This window comes from Glycine soja, chromosome 4, assembly GCF_004193775.1.
Source record: "Glycine soja cultivar W05 chromosome 4, ASM419377v2, whole genome shotgun sequence".
Classification (NCBI taxonomy): Eukaryota; Viridiplantae; Streptophyta; class Magnoliopsida; order Fabales; family Fabaceae; genus Glycine; species Glycine soja.
This window is the reverse complement of record NC_041005.1, coordinates 48,345,870-48,367,936: the sequence shown is the minus strand read 5'-3', so window position 1 is coordinate 48,367,936 and position 22,067 is coordinate 48,345,870. Positions and strand designations below refer to the sequence as shown.

General features: G+C 32.5%; 1 protein-coding gene and 1 pseudogene across 5 annotated transcripts; one reads left to right on the top strand and one right to left on the bottom strand.

Moving 5' to 3' along the window:
- Positions 1–2,900: 2,900 nt before the first annotated feature.
- Positions 2,901–12,818, top strand: LOC114410121. 5 transcript variants are annotated; one of them, XM_028373908.1, is made up of 10 exons: positions 2,903–3,317; positions 3,400–3,529; positions 5,083–5,136; positions 7,794–8,069; positions 8,326–8,355; positions 9,591–9,689; positions 10,578–10,683; positions 11,152–11,452; positions 11,553–11,607; positions 12,555–12,818. In XM_028373908.1, exons 4-10 carry the CDS (start codon positions 7,944–7,946, stop codon positions 12,627–12,629), a joined length of 792 nt encoding a protein of 263 aa, XP_028229709.1. In that variant the 5' UTR covers positions 2,903–3,317; positions 3,400–3,529; positions 5,083–5,136; positions 7,794–7,943; the 3' UTR covers positions 12,630–12,818. The 5 variants fall into 5 exon arrangements, with proteins under 5 accessions (XP_028229707.1, XP_028229711.1, XP_028229709.1 ...); XM_028373909.1 differs by having other exon boundaries at positions 2,903–3,322; positions 3,400–3,493; XM_028373907.1 differs by having other exon boundaries at positions 2,903–3,322.
- Positions 12,819–13,827: 1,009 nt separating this feature from the next.
- On the bottom strand, positions 13,828–14,286 carry LOC114410120 (annotated as a pseudogene).
- Between the last annotated feature and the right edge of the window lie 7,781 nt (positions 14,287–22,067).

Below are 22,067 nucleotides of genomic sequence, written 5' to 3'. Positions count from 1 at the left end.
TTAGGAAATGCTACTCTTACTTTTACTTTTTTGCATTAGAAAGTGAAAAATGTTTGCTCGAGATAAGTGATAAAAACAAAGTTTAACCGGTTTGATGGGTTTTTAGGGTTCTTTTTTGTCGTATTAATTCCTTAAACATCAGTATAATTTTATATGAAATTGTAAAACGCAACTCACATTCGTCCTAATTAAAAGAGTTCATGCACATCATCACTTATTTAATCAACAAAAAGAATGCGTACATGCATGGTGATCCAAAGTCAGAAAAAGAAAAAGAAAGAAATGACATGTAAACTATTTTTATACTCGGTTGCGCTAATCCTCTGAATTTTGGACGTTCTGCTTTTCAATTCAGAGTTCTGAGAGGGATTCTACTGGTTTTGAGTCTCTAAAGTGTTTTGTGGGCAAAAAGCAAAGAAAAAATGACTTATCAGAATTCAAAGAATGTGCAGAGGTGAAAACTGAAGCCAGTAGCATGGAGGATATATAATATTTTGTGGATATTTTACTAACGTACACACCCTATCTCCCCAATATTCTCAAAATACACCTCTTTCTAGTGTTTTCGTACATGTGCCAATAATCAATTGCAGCAACAACCGTTTACTTGCCTTCATCTTTTGTTCTTGCACGTATGCCTTTAATCACGAGTGTTTTCAAATGGATCGTTACTTTGTCTTGCTTTGTCCTTAATTGAGAAGAATTCATTAGGAACGAGGAGTTTAGTTTGAGAGATATCCAATGTCAATTCCGTATCTTTTTTTTGTTATTATAAAGGAAAAAGAGAAGGAAACAATAGAGATGAAACTAACGTCCTCCACTCCTACTGCAAAACATGATAGGTGGAAAAATGATGACTTTATGTTAAAGAATCAGGTTATGATTTGTGGGGATTATCAAATTGAATTATTAATTCCTTTTCTAATCATGCGGGCTGTGGTTGTTGGAGAGGTGAGATTTTCCATTTTAATGTTAACAGGTGAAAAACCAATTAACTTAATTAATTACTGGAGTTTCTCTGTTCCTGTCGTTGCTTTCATCCTTCACATACGTGCATGTTGTTGAGATTGACAGAACAAACAAATCTAAATCTAATTTAAGAGTAATAAAGGAGTCGCTTCCGTACTAGAATAAAATAGGTGCACCTCACACATGTAAATTTACTTGTAAAGCATGACGCTCCACACAGTGGATATATCAACAAAAGTTAACACATTTTTGCCATATCAACAAAAGTTAGGTTGTAGAAAGGGACATTGACCAATGGAAGTTAGGTTGGAATGTCACGCTCCTCGCCGTACTATATTGTGTAATCCTCTTAATCTTCCCAATTAAATTGATTAATTCATGACTTTTATCTCTCTATATACATATGTGGTAGACATAGATTTATAATCCCTAGACTTATCGCAATTAATTTGTCATGATAGGGAATTATGGTGACGGGTGTCACATATTATTTATAAACATGGGTCATTGAAAAGAAAGGACCCGTGTTTCTAGTCATGTCAACTCCATTGGCTCTCATTATTACAATCTTTGCGTCTGTAGCTGTGTTGGGTGAGATAATCAGTTTGGGAAGGTACAACTTAGTTCCACTAATAAATTTTTCAAAGTTTAATTCCTATTTATAAATTGCAAATTGATTTATCAAGTTTTACTCTAATTCAATACTCGGATCGGTCTAATTCCTTCCTGCACAAGGCACTTATCATGTGTTATATGTAATATGTTATTGTGATGGAATATAATCAATCTAAAAATACACGTGACAATGTATTAGTCTCTCCTTTAAATTAAAATTACCGATTAATTAATTCAGTTATTGCTTTGATCAGTCTTCTAGGAGGCTTCGTATTGATTCTAGGACTATACAGCGTATTGTGGGGAAAGAACAGAGAGCACATGCCAAAAGCCACATTAGACATGGAGCAAGCATCATCGGATTAATTAGAGTCATGAGATTGCGATGATATGCGAAAAGAGGAAATATATTCTTCCAGAGTGTTGTCAAAATTTTGCCAAAAACAAATACCATCATAACATCAAAGCTCTTTTAAGCCTGGGAAATGTGCGAAAGAGCGAATTTAAATGTAAATGTTTACTCACTCCTTTTAGGCCAAAAACAAGGAGTCAATATATTGGATTGTAAGGCATTATTTTATTTTGAATAATTTTATATTCTCTTACAATATGTTTTCATTACAAATTTTTTTATAAGAATTTAATTAGAATTATCTTTCCATCATAATATATAGGGTTGTAAGGTGTTATTTTATTTTGAATAATTTATATCCTCACACAATATTTTTTTTTATTACATTTCGCTTTGTTTTGTATAAACCACGGAAGTTGGAGGCGACAGAAACAGGAAATAATGTCACAGGTTAATAGTTTATTTCGAAAATCACATTTGGTCAATTGAAGAAAAAAGTGCAAAGCACTGATATTCATCAAATACTACACAATTATTCGAAGTCTCATGTCATTTTTAGATGATTCCACCAATATATATAACCATGAAACCAAAACTGCTGAATCGGTAACCCTTGCCGTGAGAATTGAAACAGATGAACAAGACTCATTTCCTGCTTGGTTGAGCCATATTATGCAAGTTGGTGATGTTCACAGCACTGTCAAGGTTTTTGAAATTCTGTATATGATTTGGAGTTGCAGAAACACTCTAGTCTTTGACAATTCCTTAACTTAGGAGAGGTAATAATGGCTGCTGCAACCTCTTTTGACCCTTTCATGCTTCCAACCTCAGATTGCCGAAGCAATGGCCCTTTACTGCGGTGGCAGAGCTTGAACTAAAATTTTGGGGAGTCGTAATAAATTTTAATGCATACATTTAATATGCAATATCATATTAAGTTGAAATATAAATGGAAAGTTGAAAAAAAAAAACAATTACATAAAAAAATGATAAATTGTTTACATAATTATTAAAAATAAAAATAGATAAAATCTATAATCTTCTACTCGTACGCTTCGGATTTCACCACTCTTAATGCTTTGGTTTCTGAACAACCAATCAATGAAAAGTGATAAGATAAGCCAAACTCACTTTTTTTCCCAATTCCAACCTTGAAACCCATTCACCAGTATCATCCCCTCCCCTGGCTTGGCCCACCGCCCCCGACACGCCTCCCCACCATCTATGTCGCGATTTCCCGCACCAAGAAAGCGGTGACGTTTCCGTTCTCCGGGACGACGAGGCTGATGAAGGAGGTGGTTTTGATGCACAAACGTGAATCTTTCAAGGAAGGGCCTTAAGATCTCTTTTTTGGCAGCTGAACCCCTCCTGTGACGACATCGTAAGGTGCATTCGTAAGGTGCTTTTTATTCTCCCATTATTTACGTTTGTATGTTTAATGCTTTTTTGAGTTTCTTTTACAGCTAGAGCAGAAACAAAAATATGCAGTGTGGAAAGCCGCCGAAATAAGAAAAGCTTTGAAAGAAGGAAGGAAGTCCAGTGCTGGCCCCCCTGATGGTGATGAGGACCTCTCAGTTCCTTTGAGTTCTTCAAGTGAATAAGTTTTTTTTCTCACTTTTTCATGAAACTTTATGCATTCCACCTATTTGTTGAAATTCCTGTGCCAATCATTTTCCTAACTAAGTTATTAGTTTTTTTTCATTTCTGTTTAAACATTGTTTTCATTTCAATTAGGAAGAAAAGGTAATATCATTGGTGGGTGAGAGAGAATGATTGTCGTATCCTCAAAATGATATTTAAATAAAAATATTTTCAACATGGTTTGGCTTCCTTTTCTTATTAGTAGTAATTAGTAAATTTAGGCTGCTCCCTGTGCCTTGCACTGTCAAATGACAAAGTGGTCAGGCCAAAATATACGGTATTTTCTGGTTGAGTTGTCAATATCTTTTTAGTTTGGTGTGGTTTGAGAAACTATTTTAATTGTCAATAGCTTTTTAATTCTTTTAGCACTCTAACATGGTGAAAATATACATTATTTTAATTGTCAATATTGGTATTAATTTTGTCTCAAGTCAAATATGATTTTAGCAAAAAAAGGAAATATATTTTGTTATTGTTAAGTAATATTGATTTTCCAAAGTTCAATAATTTGACTAGAAGTTAAAAAAAAAAAAAAAACAGCTTGCTCGGTCATATCTGAGGATCATGTGGCCTTTGAGCAAATAGTGGAACCACCACAAAGTGAGGCTGCATGGGTTGAAGTGCCATATTAGCTGCCTTTGTTGTGGGTTTGGTCACTTAGATTGTGGTGTACGTAAATAAACTGATCACATGGCTGTGGATTGGGTTGGTTAAGTCTCAATCGAGGACCTTGACTTTGAAATTTGAACATTTCAAATTGATCAGAAAATGGTCCAAATACATCTCATTTTTTTATCTGAGCCGTAGAAAGAGAGAAATGAAAAGAAACAAATAAAAGGAGCAGAGAATGATAGATGTGATTATAAATGACTGGGAAAAAAATGAGATGTAACATGTAAGGGAAAATAATGGTATAATATAATTTTTGTTCCATCTGAATTCATGTTGCGTGAGAAATGAGCATATAAATAATATTGTATTCGTATTATATCTATCGACTATATGCACTGTTGACTTCTGTGTCGACAACTCTACAACTTTAAACTATAACAATCATGTATAAATAATGAATTAATCATTGAGTGTATTCTTTCTGGAGGGAATCAAAATGTGTACACTCACAAATATTATTGTGGTTGCAACTGCCTTGTACAATTTTTAGGCTTCAATGATCAAACCCTCTGTACATGGAATTTGTCAATTTAGAATGGAAATCATATCTTAGGTTTTTCAATTGGATGCTTTCAGAACCTGAACTTGTTATCCATGCTGGATTGAACTCTATTGTTAATTTTCTTGAGGAGTGGACGTAGGAAATTTATATTTCGATTGGTTTTGGGCTTATTTACTTGATTTAGCTATCATCTTCCTTTTTAACCTCTGTAATTCTTTATTTATTATTTATCGAGCAACTTCTTCATCTTGATATTGTAGCACTAGACTTTACCATAAATGTGAAATGGTAATTGCATAGTGTAAATTTAGATTTAATGACTTTTTTACAGGTTGCAGATTTTGGTTTATCTGCACAGTTAACAAGAGCTATATGAAGGAGAAAGGTAAACATATTTAATTAATGATAATATTAATTAGTGCACTTCATTTTGGCTGGATATGCTAATTGTTTGATAACTACAGACCTTTGGAGGAACACCATTTTGGATGGCTCCTGAGGTTATTCAAAATTCAGAAGGACCAATAATTTATTTATTTTAATAAATTTTTTGAATAAAAGCTTGTATTTTTATATTTTATTTTTTCTATTTTTATATATTTGCACCCACTTATTTCAGTTCTTATCATTTACTTCCACGCACTTAATTTTATCACTTTACCCTGATACGTGTGCTAACTGAATGCTACCACAAAATTTCATTTGATTATTGTTTTTCTTATATTTTGTTCACACACACACACACACACACACATATATATATATATATATATATATATATATATATATATATATATATATATATATATATATATATGATTATTATTGATGTCATAAGGTCTTTTTTTTATGATTTTATTTAGTGTTACCAAATGTCATAAATTGGTCATGTTTATTATGCATTTTTTCACTATATATTGGAAACAGAAATTAGTGATACTCATGCAGTAAATAATTATAATTTTTTCATATAATAGATGATTAATTATTTATTGAAAATATACTTTTAGCTTTCGTTAACATAAAATTCAATATTTATATAAAATATTTATTGAGTAGAGATAAAAATTTGAAAAATATAATAATATATTTTTTAATTACAATCCGATAACTTGAACAAAACTAATATGATCTTAATTAGTTTGATTCTAATTGTCATAAAAAAATAAACCTTACCCGAATTAATCCAATCTAATATAACTTGTTACCACCCTATTAAAACCTAACAAATATTAAAGGTATTTTAAATTTAACAGAAAGATAAAGTTAAAAGCATTTCAAACAAAATATATTAAACCCATGAAACCGTGAACAAAACTGTTGTTAAAAGTATTTTAGAATCAATGTAGAATCATCTTTGTAGTAGTAATACCTCTTAAGCAGAGGCAAAAATTTAGTTCGCCTATTCCTCAACTTCCTGGTGGATGAATCTCGCCATCTGCTGGCTTTGATTCGAGACATTTGCGTCATTAATAATAGTGGCGGCTTTTACCTATTACTATGTTAAAAACACTCATGTTAATTATGTCTGTTTAGTGGCAGTTAAATATCGTTAAGAAATTATTAATGTCGTTTGAAATTTAAAGGAGATTTGAGAGGAGGTAAAATCCACAATATTTTTAAGAATGTGGGTAAAATGTATCAGTATAATTTATTGGAGCGTAAAATTCTTTAAAAAAATCAAAATTGGGACTGAAAAGCGGAATTAAGTCTAAAAGAAAGGGAAAAAAAAGGCAGAAAAATCATATCCTTTGTATACCTTTCAATTATCAAGGCTAGAATAACAGCTCCAGTCAGCTGTCTATAAAATAAAAGATAAACACACAGGTATTCATTCCCCTGTTAAAAGTAGCTCCACTTGATTGTATTACAAACATTGCAAGTTATGGCTTCAGTTCAACCATATGAAATGGAATATATGGATTATTGCACCTCTTTATTCCATTAATTAAGTGCATATGTTAGTCTAATGTTGGTTGCTCAATCCTTTCGCCAAAATGAAAACGGGCATAATTAGAAATGTGGGGTGACATATTTATGCTTTGATGAACTTGCATATGGATTTGAAATCTCAGTGGTGTATCTATTATTTAAGCACTCTAATTTTTAAATAAATCTGTATTATAGAATCTCATCTTTCGATTTTTCTACCAAAAGGAAATAGTTTAATATTGCAAATTTCCCCGCAACCTTTTCAAAATGGACTCTTTGGAAACACATGCGAACTTTCAGGTATTCCGTTCAAACGAGTGAATGAATATTGATAATTAAGAGAGTTCTCTTATGCGTGTGTTTATATTAAATTCTACAAATTTATGTATTTTAAATTAATATTTTTAAAAATTATTTTTGTTGAAAGTTAGCGTACGTTACCTTGAATTGATAAAAATAGTACTTTGTAGATAATGCTAATAAAAAAACACTTAAATATGATACTTTATTTTCTAACGTTTAAATGTTTGAAATTAAAATATAGTTTTGTTTGCTTATTCACACAATTCAATTGTTATTGCTTAAAACTTTGATTACTTAAAAGGAATATTTGATTAATACATTAACATATCATATTACTTTAACATGTTAAACTTTTTCTCTTAAAAAAGGTAAAATGTTTTTAATATTTATAATTGATTTCGTATCATTTGAATTTATAATGCTCTTTTAAAACCAATTTTAGAGGTGTTTGGAACTTCTTTCAATCTTATAAGATATTAAAATCAATAATAAAATGTTCAATATTAATTAATTGGTTTTTGGGGAAAAAAATTTAGCTGCTGACACTAATAGTTGTAGAAAGTAAAAAAATATCATTGGTTAAACATTCATGAAATAACTATTCATTAGTTTTGAGATGTTTTTTTGGGTACATATAGTGTTAAGATGTTTGTTTATACTGAAAAAGAAAATAAAATTGCAAGTAAATTGAAAAGTGGGTGTTTCTAGTAATAAGGGTGTAACTTTTAATTGCCAACAAAAAATACAATTTTAAGGCTCATATCCTGTGGGCTTTAGCCTGCTCATTCCATGATTCCTATGATGTAGGAGAGCCAGAAAGAAACGAGAAGGTAGTTGTGGCCTTACGTCAACCCCCGAAAAAACTCCTTTCGAAACGACGACGTTAGCTCCAGATCCCTTCAAATTTGGTTGCATCCTGACTCATGCCCATAGCAAGCGCTTTCTCCCTCCTTCAATATGCAATTAGCACGATGGCGAAACTTGTCATCTCTAAAGACTCACGTTATTGCCTCTGTTACGCATTTCTCCCAGTTTCATTCCACTCCTTGTTCCTGTCAGAAGTGGAACAACAAATTCAACTCCGTAAGTTTTTTTTTTTTCTTTTTCTATTTTAAAATTTTTTGATTTCCAAAAGGTCATTTGCTTTCGTGTTGGTGTCAATATATGACAAGATGAGAGACTTTTACATTACATGATATACAAACAAATGTTTGTCTATCATCTTTTATAGTTTGGGTTGTTTATGTTCTCATTTCTTCTTGGATAAGTGATTAATTTTTTTACTAACTATGACAAAGCTTGGAAATTAATACAATGTTTTTATTTTTTTTACTTGCAGGATGTAAAAAAAGGTCAACAACCATCTAAGGTATGCATTGGAGCATATAACTGAAGGGAAAAAAAAAAGTAATATATAGGCTCTTTTTCTTAGGTGATCTAGCACATATGTTTTGATCTTCTTTTTTTTTATATAAATATAAGAAGCTTATCAAACCGATCATTATATGGGTTCTAACACTGTAAAGTATTATACCATACATTGTATTGTTGGTAATTTAAATTTTCTCCATCATGTAAACCGGTTTATACAAGGAAAACTAGTATATGTTGATGATCAATTGATCATGAAGCCTCATGCATTCTGAATTGGAGAAATATATGCTATGCTGTTATTGATAGATTCAATTTGTCCACGCTTCCAGCTGTCTGTGGTGAATTATTTTCAAAATCCACTTGTGAACAGTATTCAAATTATTTTCTAATGATCCTTATCTAGGACAATCATTGAACAGTGTGAGAGTTTTAGATCAAAATTTCTACAGAATTTCCTAATATGAAAATATCTGATGTCCGAACAAAACAAAGAGAGAGGGCAGCAATTTGGGCACGTCCAGTTGAATGCCTCTTGTACACATTCACACATGACAACACCTAAGTTAGCTGGTACCTGTTAAGCTGTTTCTGTATGGTGAAGATTTTCTACCCCTTAAATTAGACATGCAGTGAAACTGCTATTTCCCTTTGTAGATAATGGATTCAAGCCCTAATTTAAAAGAAAATCAGGGAAGGGTTGAGAGAAGGAAAGATATATTCACATTTTGTACTATATTCGGTATCTTTTCCTGTTTTCTTTGACTATTGAGTGTGCTTAGTTAACATATGACATCTTTTATTGTTTCTGTTTACAAATACAAGGAATTTCAGAATCAATTGTTGCACTGTTATGGTTCATGAATTTTTTTTGCCAAGTACTAAAATTATGTGCAAGCTTGCATTTATTGCTGAACAAATCTTTAGTCTTGCATGTATTAGAGTGGGTTGCACTCCTATGATCAGATTGTATTGATTTTTCATTTCTCAAGCTCAAGGGAGTTTTTAACTATTAGATGCTATAAGATTTTTTATTGATGTGCAATATCTATTGTATTCTTAAGAAATTCAGATGGAAATTTGTTTAGCATGTAGTTTAGGACTGACATAATTATGTTTCCCATGTGTTACTTTACTTCATATAACTGTTATGGGGAAAACTCTGCTGCTTGTTTGACATCAATATAATTATTAATATTGTTGCTTTACTGAGGATGGAAATGTGAATTTCAGAATCACATAAAATTTATTACACGTCAGAAGCGTGCTGACGCAAAGAAAGCTCTCAATAGTCTTCTTTACAATAATGGAGCCTCTAAATTTTCTTTTGAGGTATGTTTTTTAAGATCTTAATGTTGAGAAACTTTGTTATTTTATGTTATGATCACTAATTCCTGTTATATTGTTTACTGTCCCTGTGTTTGCTAAAAAAATTCTGGGTGAGGATTTGTGTGTGTGGATTAAACAGAGATGGACTAAAAGTGTGTGAACTAGTGGCTTTTGGAGTAAAAATTTTGCACTATTTAGATGGGACTTTCTCCATGAATTGTTCATGAACTCATGATAAATAATAGCCTGTAGACAACACGTGCTGGATGGGAAATCCAAAGAGTACATGTGTATAGCTTGATAACAAACTCTTTATGAAAAAAGAGTGAGAGTATATTAACGAACCCCACATGTGTGTGTGAGAGAGAGAGAGAAAGAGGAGGGAGGGATTGATTTATACTGGTATGAGTCAAATCACTCTTACATAGTTTTATCACAAACTTCATTGTTGGATCCAAAGCATTTACCATATGAGTCAAATTGCCTTTTGGCTATTTGTATGAATGATAGGTATTTTTGTGTCGATAATTTGTGGTTTTTTGTATGCATAGTGTTGCCTATTGTTCTAGTTGCAATTAAAACTAACTAAAACCTACATGCTGAGTATAGCCTGTCAATCAATTTCAATCTCATTTAGAAGTAGAGTAAGACTTGTCTCCCTGATATGCCATGAGCAATGGCTGGAGAATTATCCTCTCCCCCTCCAGCTAACAATCATAGAGATGTTAAGGAATTAAATCACATTTATCTAAAAATGCTTCTCATTCTTTTTCACACATTTCTAAGATGTTTTTGCTTGTACTTGATACCTTACATTGTGTTCTATTTGTATGCATTGGAATTGCTAACCGTCAACAATTGACAATGACAATGTTTTATACTTCCTCCTAGGAAAAGTATGGATACCAAGGTAGATTTTCCAATAAAGATCAACCAAAGTCTGGTCAACCAAAATCTGGTCAACATTCTGGTGGAAAACCACAAAAGAAAAGTAAACGTGAGTTCTTTGTAGTTCACATTTTTAGTTTGTTCCTTCATTTTTTTCCCCATCACTTCTTCCCCAACCCACCCTCAACATCACCAACATTTATAGATTAAAATGAAAAGGCCAACCCTTATTTCGTAGGCAAAGATTGTTTTCCTAATTTACCCCATTTTGAGTTACATTTGTAATGTTTCAAATCTCAGGAAATATATGTATTTCATTCAATTATTTTTAATGGATGTTTATGAAGGAAAGTACACTTTTCTAGCAATATATTTAGGTTTAAAGTATAGTCATTATAGTAAAAAAAAATTGGCACATGTAGTGATTACAATTTATTATTTCATCATTGCAGAGTACTAAATAATCTGAGCATAGATTGAAGATGTTTTGTTATGCCATCTGGGACTTCCTTGTGAATGTTTCTTTAAAATAACATTTGCATACTTTCCTAACCACTGATCTCCATTATATGCTCAGGAAAAATCAGAAGAGAAAGTTTCTCCGAGGACTTTGACGGCCATACTGAGCAAATATTCCAGGCAACATTTGGTAACAAATGGTATACATGGTCCTTCAACGATTGGAGAAGTTCTTCCTCTGAACATTCCACATCTGGGTTTGAATGGAGGGAACATTCAAATAGGACAAACAAGTGGAAAAATGAAAGTGATACTGAGCATGAAGATGATGACTCTTGTTGTGAAGGATCAAGTTCTGATAGAACTGTTCTGGGTCTGCCTCCAACAGGTCCATTAAAGATTGAAGATGTTAAAAATGCGTAAGTGCTTCAGCATTTCTGTTCGGTGCAAGACCTTTTACCAGACATAAAGATAATATATACATCATAAACTGCTAATATATGTTTATTTCCCTTGTAGTTTCCGGTTATCAGCTTTAAAATGGCATCCTGATAAGCATCAGGGCCCTTCCCAGGTGAGTTTGAAATATTCCTTTGACCAATTTGCATCTTAAATACATGTTAGAAACTTGGAATTGAAAGGGGCATTATGTATGACAATTGACAACTTCATATGTTAGGTTGACAGCCAACCCTCCCTACTCGAAACTCAGTATCACCTACAAACTGTCTTCTTGGGTGTAGGTGTAAAGTATAATCCATCCAGAACTACCATTTGTGTTGACCCTCTTGATGAATATATTTTAGGCACAAAAGTAGTTGACAAGTACTGTAGAATTGGCATTATATACTTTCTATGACATTTATGAACAATGGATAAATAGCCATCTGTGTCTGTCTGGTGGCTTTTATGGTGCACCCTCTCATAAAGGGTGCACTACTAGTCCTACTAATATCTGCATTGATTAAAATGAATTTTGCATCAATGGATAATATTCACTGATCATTACCTATAATTTTTTTAGTAGGTTATTTTTAAAATTTGATATTGATAAAAAGTCTCCCTAAAAATTGGAAATTGTTAACCAGCCCTTCAAAAAAGAAGGAAAAAAAATGGGAAGTAACGAATGTCTTTGATGGGTTTTTCAGCAAATAGGTATTGTGCATCTCTGTTTAGACTGTGGTATATGCACATTCTTTTATTAAAAAATGAAAAGAAGATTCAAATTGCTTGAATTCAGCACAAAACTTGAGAATGTAGTTCATTTTTACTGGTTTTCCATCGATTGTAGGCAGCTCTGATGGTCAATGGTTTTCTATGTTTGCAAAGGGACAACTGAAAATTTATTTTCATATATGAAGGATGAATGACAAATATAGGTTACACTCTGAATAGCGAATTGTAAAAAATTATATCAGGTGTTTTGAGCACAACAAAAGTCACCTTTCATTCTTCATCTTTGGGTTATTGTAAGTGTGCTATCTGGTCTCATGTTTGCGCTTTACCTTTATGTGATGGCAGGCAATGGCTGAAGAAAAATTCAAACTGTGTGTAAATGCATACAAAACATTATGCAATGCTCTCGCCCCATCTTAGGTGGCTTGTTACAGCTTCAAGTCAGTAAAGATATCCATCTCAATTGATCAATGTTGTACGATTAAATTTATTATTTTGGGTTGGCATTTAATTCACAGTAAGGTCATAATTGCACTCTCTTAGTGGAAAAGAAGTTAATTTTTTGACGCAAATATAATTTTCCGACTATGGGATTCTCCCTTAGAGTTATATCTTGTGATTTGATGATCATTAGACATTTTTTAAAGAGTAATTACTACAAAGCAAAATGATCATCTCATGCGGATTTGTTAACAGAATCAGGATGGAATGCAATGGAACAATCATGTTTTTCCTTTCGTTATGTTTATAATAATTTCATGTCTATTTTTGTTTTATTTTTAAAAACTTAATTAGAATATAGTAACAATATAAAGGTTTGTTACAGACTTACACTCATTTAATAGTGTAAAGGTTTTTTAAAATTGTTGATTTTTATAATCAATTATTTTAAAATTATAGAATATTTTTTAATGGATTGATAATGCGAGAAATTATTAAAATTAAATTCTATTTTCAATGTATTAAATATAGAACAGAATTTATGCATTAATTCGTAACAGATTGAGTAAACGCTATCTTAAATGTATCGATATGGAAGTTGAAGTGATTCATAGCTTAAAAAGTGGTTTCTTTTACACCAATTTGAGATAGATTGCCTCATTCATTGCTCGTTTCGTTGCACTAGTTTGGCAAAAGACAAGCACACAAAAGATATATTTTTTATGATATTTGAAGGCTACAAAAGAAAGATCATAAGATGCTCTTGAGAAAGTGTTTGGGGACAACCAATGGGGCGTGGGGTTAGTTCCTTCTTGTGTAATGCAGTAAGTGTGTGGATTTATGTGCTCTATTACTCTCCACACAGAACGGTGTAATGCAGCAAGAATCTCACCACAGAAGCTGATTCAATCTTTTTGACAAATACCAATTGAAGTCCTGGATTCGAATTCCGCAATTGACATTTTAAACAAAATTAACCACATAAAAAAATCATTTCTCTTCCTTAACACTTTCAAGTTTCAAAGATGCATTCTTTTCAAACAAAAGAGAATAGAATATACTCATAATCATAGGCTACTTACTATAAAGCAATATAGACCTTTTGACTGGCCTTAGCAATCTACGGATCTAACCGTTTCTCGGTTAATGACTAAAATAAATAAAAAATGCACAGAACGAATGATAAGAGAATGGATTTGATTCCAGAACTAACACTGAAGTGGAAATTAAAAGCAAAGAAGAACGACAGAGGAAGAGATCATAAAAGCGTAGATCAAGATCAAGAAGCCGAAATGCAGAGCCCAATTCCTCTTAAACTTTCCGAAATAGGTATCAGGGGCGGCATTGGAGGCAGGGGGACTGGGCCAGGGCCAGGAAGATGAAGAATATCTGGAAGAGCTTGTAGAGCTCCTTCTTCTGGAGGTCGATGGCACGCTTCTTCTCGAAGTGGAGCTGGATTATGGTGTTCAGGGCCTGGAAGGCTGTTTCTTTCGAGTGGTGCTGGTGCTGGATGCTGCTTTCGTACTCTGCCATGGATGGAAGCTAAGCTCTTCCCTTGTCCTTGTCCCGACAACAACGTTGCCACATTTCTTCGCCCAGGTTATTATTGCTTCTCCTATACTCTTATACTACTACCTCCCAATCCATAGGCTTTTAAGCTATGCATATGTTATTTTTATTGAAAGGTAAAATATTATGTTGTTTATGATTTTTTTACATTTTTATATAATATTTTTTTTAAAAAAAAAAAACTTAATTAATGGTCTAAGATTCTAAAAATTAAAATATAGTCTTACTCATGCTTGTTGTCACGGTAACACTGGTCTCGGTAACTTAGCCACTTGGGTTGGTAAAAAAACTTTTACATAGACGGTGTAATGAATTATCTCAAATTTGATTGACCTCATTTTGTTTAGCACTAGTATTTACTTTTTTTAACTTGAGAATATGAAATAGAATTAATTTATTAGAATTGTGTTTACTTATATTTTTATTTCGCTTTAATTTAATTATATTTAAAGATTGTTGACTGATGTGAGGTGCTTTACTTCTTTCATTATCTTTTATAAGTAAAAAATAAAATTCAAATACTATATTCTTTTTATATTTTTTTGGTGTTTTAACTCCTTTTTTTCTCTAAATAATTGATATTTTAGGATTTTAAAGTCTAATCCAACCCAAAACATCACAAAATCTTCAACTATTCGGGATGCTTCAGCGTTGAGAAACATGCATTAGGGTGTATGTCTGATCGGATCAGATCATATACTAGGAAGAAAAAATCAATTTTATCTATTTAGTATTGTTGATCTATTAAAATAATGTAAATGTAGTTTTCTCATTCAAGCTATCTTAACTTATATGTATACATTCTTTATTTTATGAAATTTTTTTAGATATACCTTTAAATATAATAATTTTTAGTTCCATTAAATTTTCTTAATCCATGTCCAACGAAGAGTGGCCATAAATATCAAAAGAAATGAGAATGAGATACAAGCAAAATTCAACTATTTTTTTATTTAATAAAATTATTTTTAAAATATCTTTAATTTAATAGGAAACTTATGTTTGATATCAAGTTAGAATGAAAGATAGTTTAATAAAATATTTATTTTTTAAATAGGAATGATATAATTTAACAAAGTTTTAATTTTATTAATAAATATGAAAACAAATTTTTTATATAAATGAGAGCAAATAGAGTATGTTAAAGCATGTTAGTGTTGAATAAAAAAAGAGTGTTGGGGATCTCGATCAATAGGTTGATTAGATTCTATATTCAAACTGAAATAATCGAACGGTTAGAGTAATGAGAGGAGAATGAGGAGTGAGGTGAGGGCACTGTTTTTGAAGTTAAAACCTTTTTGACAGTAGGGGTGAATGAGCATACTCCGTGAATGAGTAGTATCACTTGGCACCACGGTCGTGTAGTAATGGTGATTAAATATCCATGCTTACCTAGCTAATATAAGTTTTTTATTTACAAAAATAATATAGCTTAGTTTTAAAATAACTTAATATCACTTTTAGTTTATTATACTTTGTAGTTATTTTTATTTTGATATATTAAGTTTTAAAAATTTTATGATTTTTTATGTTTTTGAAATACATCATTTTAATATTTTTTTTCAATTTTATATTAGAAACATTAGTGTTTTATTAACTTTAAAATTTTAAAATGGTTTAATGTCATTTTTTATCCATTTATGTTGCAATTACTTCGCTTGGTATTATTATTATTATCATTATTTATTCATTCATTGAATTTAATAGTTTAATAACAATAATAAATTCATTCACCAATTATTCTCTCTAACACTAGTAAGAGACTTTTTCCTCCCGTCAATCCCAAAAAGACTGTTGTCCTACCCTCTTTTTGTCTCTCCCACAACCTCCCTACACATCTAGAATTATCGTTTCACCTAACAACAACAATCATCTCATTGTCGCATCCAGTAGCAGCGTGTTGATGAAGGTCAAGAAGAAGACCAACAATATCCGATTGTGGATGAGGTTTAACCAATCGGGTTAGTAAAAATCATCTTGCAATGAAATACACCATTTGGCCCCTCTTTGTGTTGTTTGTCTTTGTCCGACCCAATTGTGGATGTTAGATTGGCCCAACCATGCACAAATAGTGGAGATCTTGGTCGTAGACCTCACAAAGAGACACATTGTGACTTTCTGGTTCTAAATTGGGTTATTTGACAATTTAGGATCATGCTTTTGTTTTTTTTTTTTATCGAAAACAACTCTTACTCTAATGTCTCCTATTTCTATTCCCAATAACATATGAAAGGTTTTGATTTTTCAGTGAAGAATATAAGAATTTTCGATGGTTCTAGGAAGATTATGTATTGACATCATTTTATCTGTGTGGTACTTCATTTTTAACCTTTTTATATCTGGACTAGATTCGAGGAGATGATGATTTTTTTAAATTGTTTATTTTGTTAAAAAATAAAATAAAGATAGTGATGATTTTTAGTCGTCACTACGTAAAATTAATTATTTTAGAAGATTTAATGTCACTTTTGAATCATTATGTTTTGTAGTTATTTCACTTTACTACATTAAGTTTTAAACGTTTCATTTTGGTTTTTTATATTTTTGAAATATATGTATCATTTTTCTCCTTTTTTAAAATTTAAAAATTAACAGAATACTAATATTTTTAATGAAAAATTGAAAAAATAATAAATAATACATTTTAAAAACATAAAGAATGAGAATAAAACTTTTAAAACTTAATGCACCAAAATAAAAATGTGTAAAACATAATGAACCAAAAGTGATTAAGCCTTTTAAAATTAATGAACTAACATACCTTTTAAAATTATTTGCAAGGTGTTGATTCCTTGAAAGTTAATTTACTTTCGTGATGCCAATTTTTTTTTTTTTTAATCAAAAGGCTTGGTTCATTTCCCTTAAAATGTAATCAGCAATACAATTGGGTATCCTGCTAAAAACCTTGGGACTAGCATGTAAACATGAAATCCTAGTTAAACTATGAGCAACCATGTTTGTTTGTCTCCTCCCAATGCCAATCCTAACATTTGGCAACAAATTTAATGTTGGACATTTTAGTGTAATTGATCTCTTTATTATGTTAAAATAAGAGTGCACACTTGTTTTAATGTAATAACGAGATGTTCGATTTAGGCAAAGGTTGGAAGTTACATGGAAGTTACTAAAACTTCCATCAACGGTTGGAAGTTACATGGAAGTTACTAAAACTTCCATCAACAGAAGTTTTTAAAATAGAAAAAACTTCCATCAACCGTCAAAAATCACCTGTTCTTTGATTATAAATAATCATTCTGGTTCAGAAAGCATAACGAGTGAAAAACATACAAGACCAAAACAAAACTCTTGAATTATAATCTTCTGATTTTATCCGATTGAACAATTTTGGTTGAACCCCGAAATTTGATTCAATCTGAAAGTGTTTATACACGACTTCAGATTTATCCAGTATCATCTCGATTTTTCAAATTTAACCAACAAAAGATTGAATCAAATCTTTCGAGATGACGAACGATAGTTCGAAGATGACAAGCAAGTTTGCGAAGTTGGACAAGTTTGAAGGGTAGGATTTCAGAAGATGGCAGAAAAAGATGCACTTTCTCTTGACAACATTGAATGTGGTGTATGTGCTGAGTACACCAATGTCGGTGTATATGGAAGACGAAACTCTGGATCAAACAAGGAAGCATTCGAAATGGGAGAACGACGATTACATTTGTCGTGGACACATTCTGAACGGTATGTCTGACTCTCTCTTTGATATTTATCAAAATGTTGAGTCTGCTAAGGAATTATGGGACTCTCTTGAATCCAAGTATATGGCAGAAGATGCCTCAAGTAACAAATTCTTAGTTAGTAATTTCTTTAATTACAAAATGATTGATTCGAGGCCTGTTATGGAGCAATATAATGAACTGCTGCGGATTTTGGGTCAGTTTACTCAACATGATTTGAAAATTGATGAATCCATTGCAGTTTCATCTATAATTGATAAACTGTCTTCTTATTGGAAAGACTTCAAGCATACCTTGAAACATAAGAAGGAAGAGTTGACTCTGGTTCAACTCGGTAGTCATTTCATGATTGAGGAGTCGCTGAGGGCTCAGGAAATTGACAAAGTCAATGATAAAAACGTAGCAGGTTCCTCTTTCGTTAATATGGTAGAGGAAAGTGGAACAATTAAGCAAAATTACAATGCTAAAGGTAACAAACGAAAATTTCAAGGAAATAAGAACAAAGGTCCAAACAAATAGACAAAATTGTCATGTTGGAAGTGTGGAAAACCTGGTCATTTAAAGAGGGATTGCCGGGTGTTCAAAGGAAAGAACAAGGCTGGTCCAAGTGGGTCTAATGATCCTGAAAAGCAACAAGGATGATGACGTTGCTTGGTGGTTTGATTCGGGAGCAACAAGCCATGTGTGCAAAGATAATTGTCGTTGGTTCAAGGAATTTAGACCAATCGATGATGGCTCTATTGTGAAGATGGACAATGTTGCAACTGAACCAATCCTAGGATTAGGTTGTGTGAATTTAGTTTTTACTTCCGGAAAAAGTTTGTATTTGGATAATGTCTTATTTGTACCTGGTATTCGTAAGAACTTATTGTCTGGTATGGTTTTAAATAATTGTGGTTTCAAGCAAGTACTTGAAAGTGACAAGTACATCTTGTCAAGACATGGTTCGTTTGTTGGATTTGGTTATCGTTGTAATGGAATGTTTAAATTAAACATTGATGTTCCTTTTGTTCATGAATCTGTTTGTATGGCCTCGTGTAGTTCTATAACTAATATGACAAAATCAGAAATTTGGCATGCTAGATTAGGACATGTTCATTACAAAAGATTAAAAGATATGTCAAAAACAAGTATGATTCCTCCTTTTGATATGAACATTGAAAAATGCAAAACTTGCATGTTGACCAAGATCACTAGGAAACCTTTTAAGGATGTTAAAAGTGAGACTAAAGTCTTAGACCTTATTCATAGTGATTTGTGTGATTTTCATGCTACTCCATCATTAGGTCATAAAAAATATCTTGTTACTTTTATTGATGATGCATCAAGGTATTGTTATGTATATTTATTAAATACAAAAGATGAAGCTCTTGATAAATTTAAAATTTATAAGAAAGAGGTAGAACTTCATCAAAATGGGCTAATAAAAACTCTTCGTACGGATAGGGGAGGTGAGTATTATGATCCGGTTTATTTTCAATCTACTGGAATAATACATCAAACTACAGCTCCCTATACACCACAACAGAATAGTGTAACCGAAAGGAAGAATAGAACCTTGAAAGAAATGATGAATTCCATGTTATCCTATTTGGGTTTAAGTGAAGGATTTTGGGGTGAGGCTATGTTGACAGCCTGTTACTTGTTGAACCGAATTCCTAATAAAAGGAATAAGGTTACCCCATATGAACTTTGGCACAAAAAGACACCAAATTTGAGTTATCTCAAAATTTGGGGATGTAGGGCTGTGAGAACTCAGCATAATTTAGCCGATCATTTAACCAAAGGGTTAAGTAGAGATCTCGTGAAAAGGTCGGCTGTGGGATTAGGATTAAAGTCCATCTGAAATCTCTTATGTTAAGATACCCAATTCCCATCTAATATGACATTAGGTGCTGAATTCAATGTGGAAAGCTTAACATGTAGAGATTGGAACACATCATCGAAAGTATCCCAAAAGGAATGTGTTCGGTTCTGCAAGTTAAGGAGGTTGAAGTATAACTTCTCAATGGTTCTTTTGAAAAATTGCATTTGCAGGTGCAAGAAAGAAAAGGACTACCTATATAAGCATGAAGTTTAGCCGCTTCAAGAAGCTGGGACTTGGCTTTGATATGCTTATGAAGGATAGGGACACAGGCTAGTAAAACTAGTGTCGAGCAAGAGTAATGTTATAAACTATTGTGCAGATTATCTTCATGTATTCATTATGAATAGAAAGGGTTCAATCCTTAGTGACACCCTGATATTCGAATATTTGAAACGTATAATTTGCTAAGATGAAATTCAATCGTCACGATATTTCATCTATGCAGTAGTTTGTGGTATGTTATGACTTTGGTGATTTGATCGGTAATTACACTAAAATGGGGGAGGTTTGTTGGACATTTTAGTGTAATTGATCTCTTTATTATGTTAAAATAAGAGTGCACGCTTGTTTTAATGTAATAACGAAATGTTCGGTTTAGGCAAAGGTTGGAAGTTACTAAAACTTCCATCAACGGTTGGAAGTTACATGGAAGTTACTAAAACTTCCATCAACGGAAGTTTTTAAAATAGAAAAAACTTCCATCAACCGCCAAAAACCACCTGTTCTTTGATTATAAATAATCATTCTGGTTCAGAAAGCATAACGAGTGAAAAACATACAAGACCAAAACAAAACTCTTGAATTATAATCTTCTGATTTTATCCGATTGAACAATTTTGGTTGAGCCCCGAAATTTGATTCAATCTGAAAGTGTTTATACACGACTTCAGATTTATCCAGTATCATCTCGATTTTTCAAATTAACCAACATTTAACAGGGGTTTACATTGTTGAACAATGCTTCCAAACTCTCATAAATGTTCCCTACTGTTGTTTATTGCATAAACTAGAAGTTGGGTGGCAATCTAGCTCGATCACGACATGCAACTATTTTAACCATTTAATTGCCTCCAGTAGCGCCACTGCTTCAGTCTCGTGGGGAAGAGGTAGAAACTTCTTGAAGTTCGTTCAAGCCCGAACAAACTCTCCTCTATCATCTCAAATGCACATTCCCATCCCCATACTCCCATGATCTGCATGCAGTGAAGCGTCCACATTACACTTGAGTCTACCTGTCTCAGGAGCTCTCCAAACAGGATCTCTCCTGTTTCCTTCCTAGCATGGGCATGCTCAATGTGCTAATTTGCCTTTCTCCAACTATCCAGAACCTCATTTGCCATGCATGATATCTGCCTTGGGGTCTCACTTTTTTGTTCTCCCACAATTTAACATTATGGCTCTTCCATATGCTCCATAAAATCATCAAGAAAAGTTGTCCATGTTGGTCAGAAAAGGCTCTAGCACATTTAAAGATTAACTCCTTCAGACTCCACCCCATCTACCATCTGGTTCACTATTAGAGTTTTGACCACCAAAGTACTAGGATTTGATAGTAACCTCCACCCCTACTTACCCAGCATAGCTAGATTATTGAAACCTCATATTTCTCTGGTAAGATTCTTTCACCTCATCCAATTTAACTCTCTCCGCAAAAATCACAATAATTTTTCTTTCCTTTCTCTTTTAATGTTTTTAATTATTTTTCTCTCTCAGATGAGTTCCTTTCTCACCTTAATTAGACTCTTTTTTATTTAAATAAGTGAAACAAAATGAATTTTTTCATTTGTATCTTTATTCCACATAGTGAGTCCAGACAACCCAACATCCAGCTCATCCAGTTTATCCCTCTCCTGTTCCTTTGTCTAGAACCCCAATAGAAAGAATTGAGCATCCGCTGAATCTCATCACCAATGGACTCAGGCAATAAGAAAGCACTCATATGTTTGAAGGATATTCTTCATAGCCAAACATTCCTTTTCATTTTCCTGGAAGAATAAAAAACTATCATCCGCGAACAACAAGTGACTCACCACGGGTGCAACTCTACAAATCCTCAACCCCATGGAGATCCCCACAAGCTTCTACCTTCTTGACTCAATGCACATGGACATTCAGTTCACCACTTCACATCAGAACCCATCTTAAGCATAATCGCTCTCATATAGCCCTAGTCAACATGGTCATTTTCTTTGTTAATGTCTATTTTCAGAGCCACCTCCTCCTACATTTCATGTAGTGAATTATTTTTGTGGCCACTAAAACATTGTCCAGGATCGACCTTTGCTC

Excerpts from the sequence above, each read along its gene's own strand:
- LOC114410121 (XM_028373906.1), top strand. The coding sequence starts at position 7,944 with ATGCAATTAGCACGATGGCGAAACTTGTCATCTCTAAAGACTCACGTT. Across the intron at positions 11,453-11,552 it reads ATTGAAGATGTTAAAAATGC|TTTCCGGTTATCAGCTTTAA; the intron begins GTAAGTGCTTCA and ends TTTCCCTTGTAG. Across the intron at positions 11,608-12,554 it reads AGCATCAGGGCCCTTCCCAG|GCAATGGCTGAAGAAAAATT; the intron begins GTGAGTTTGAAA and ends ATGTGATGGCAG.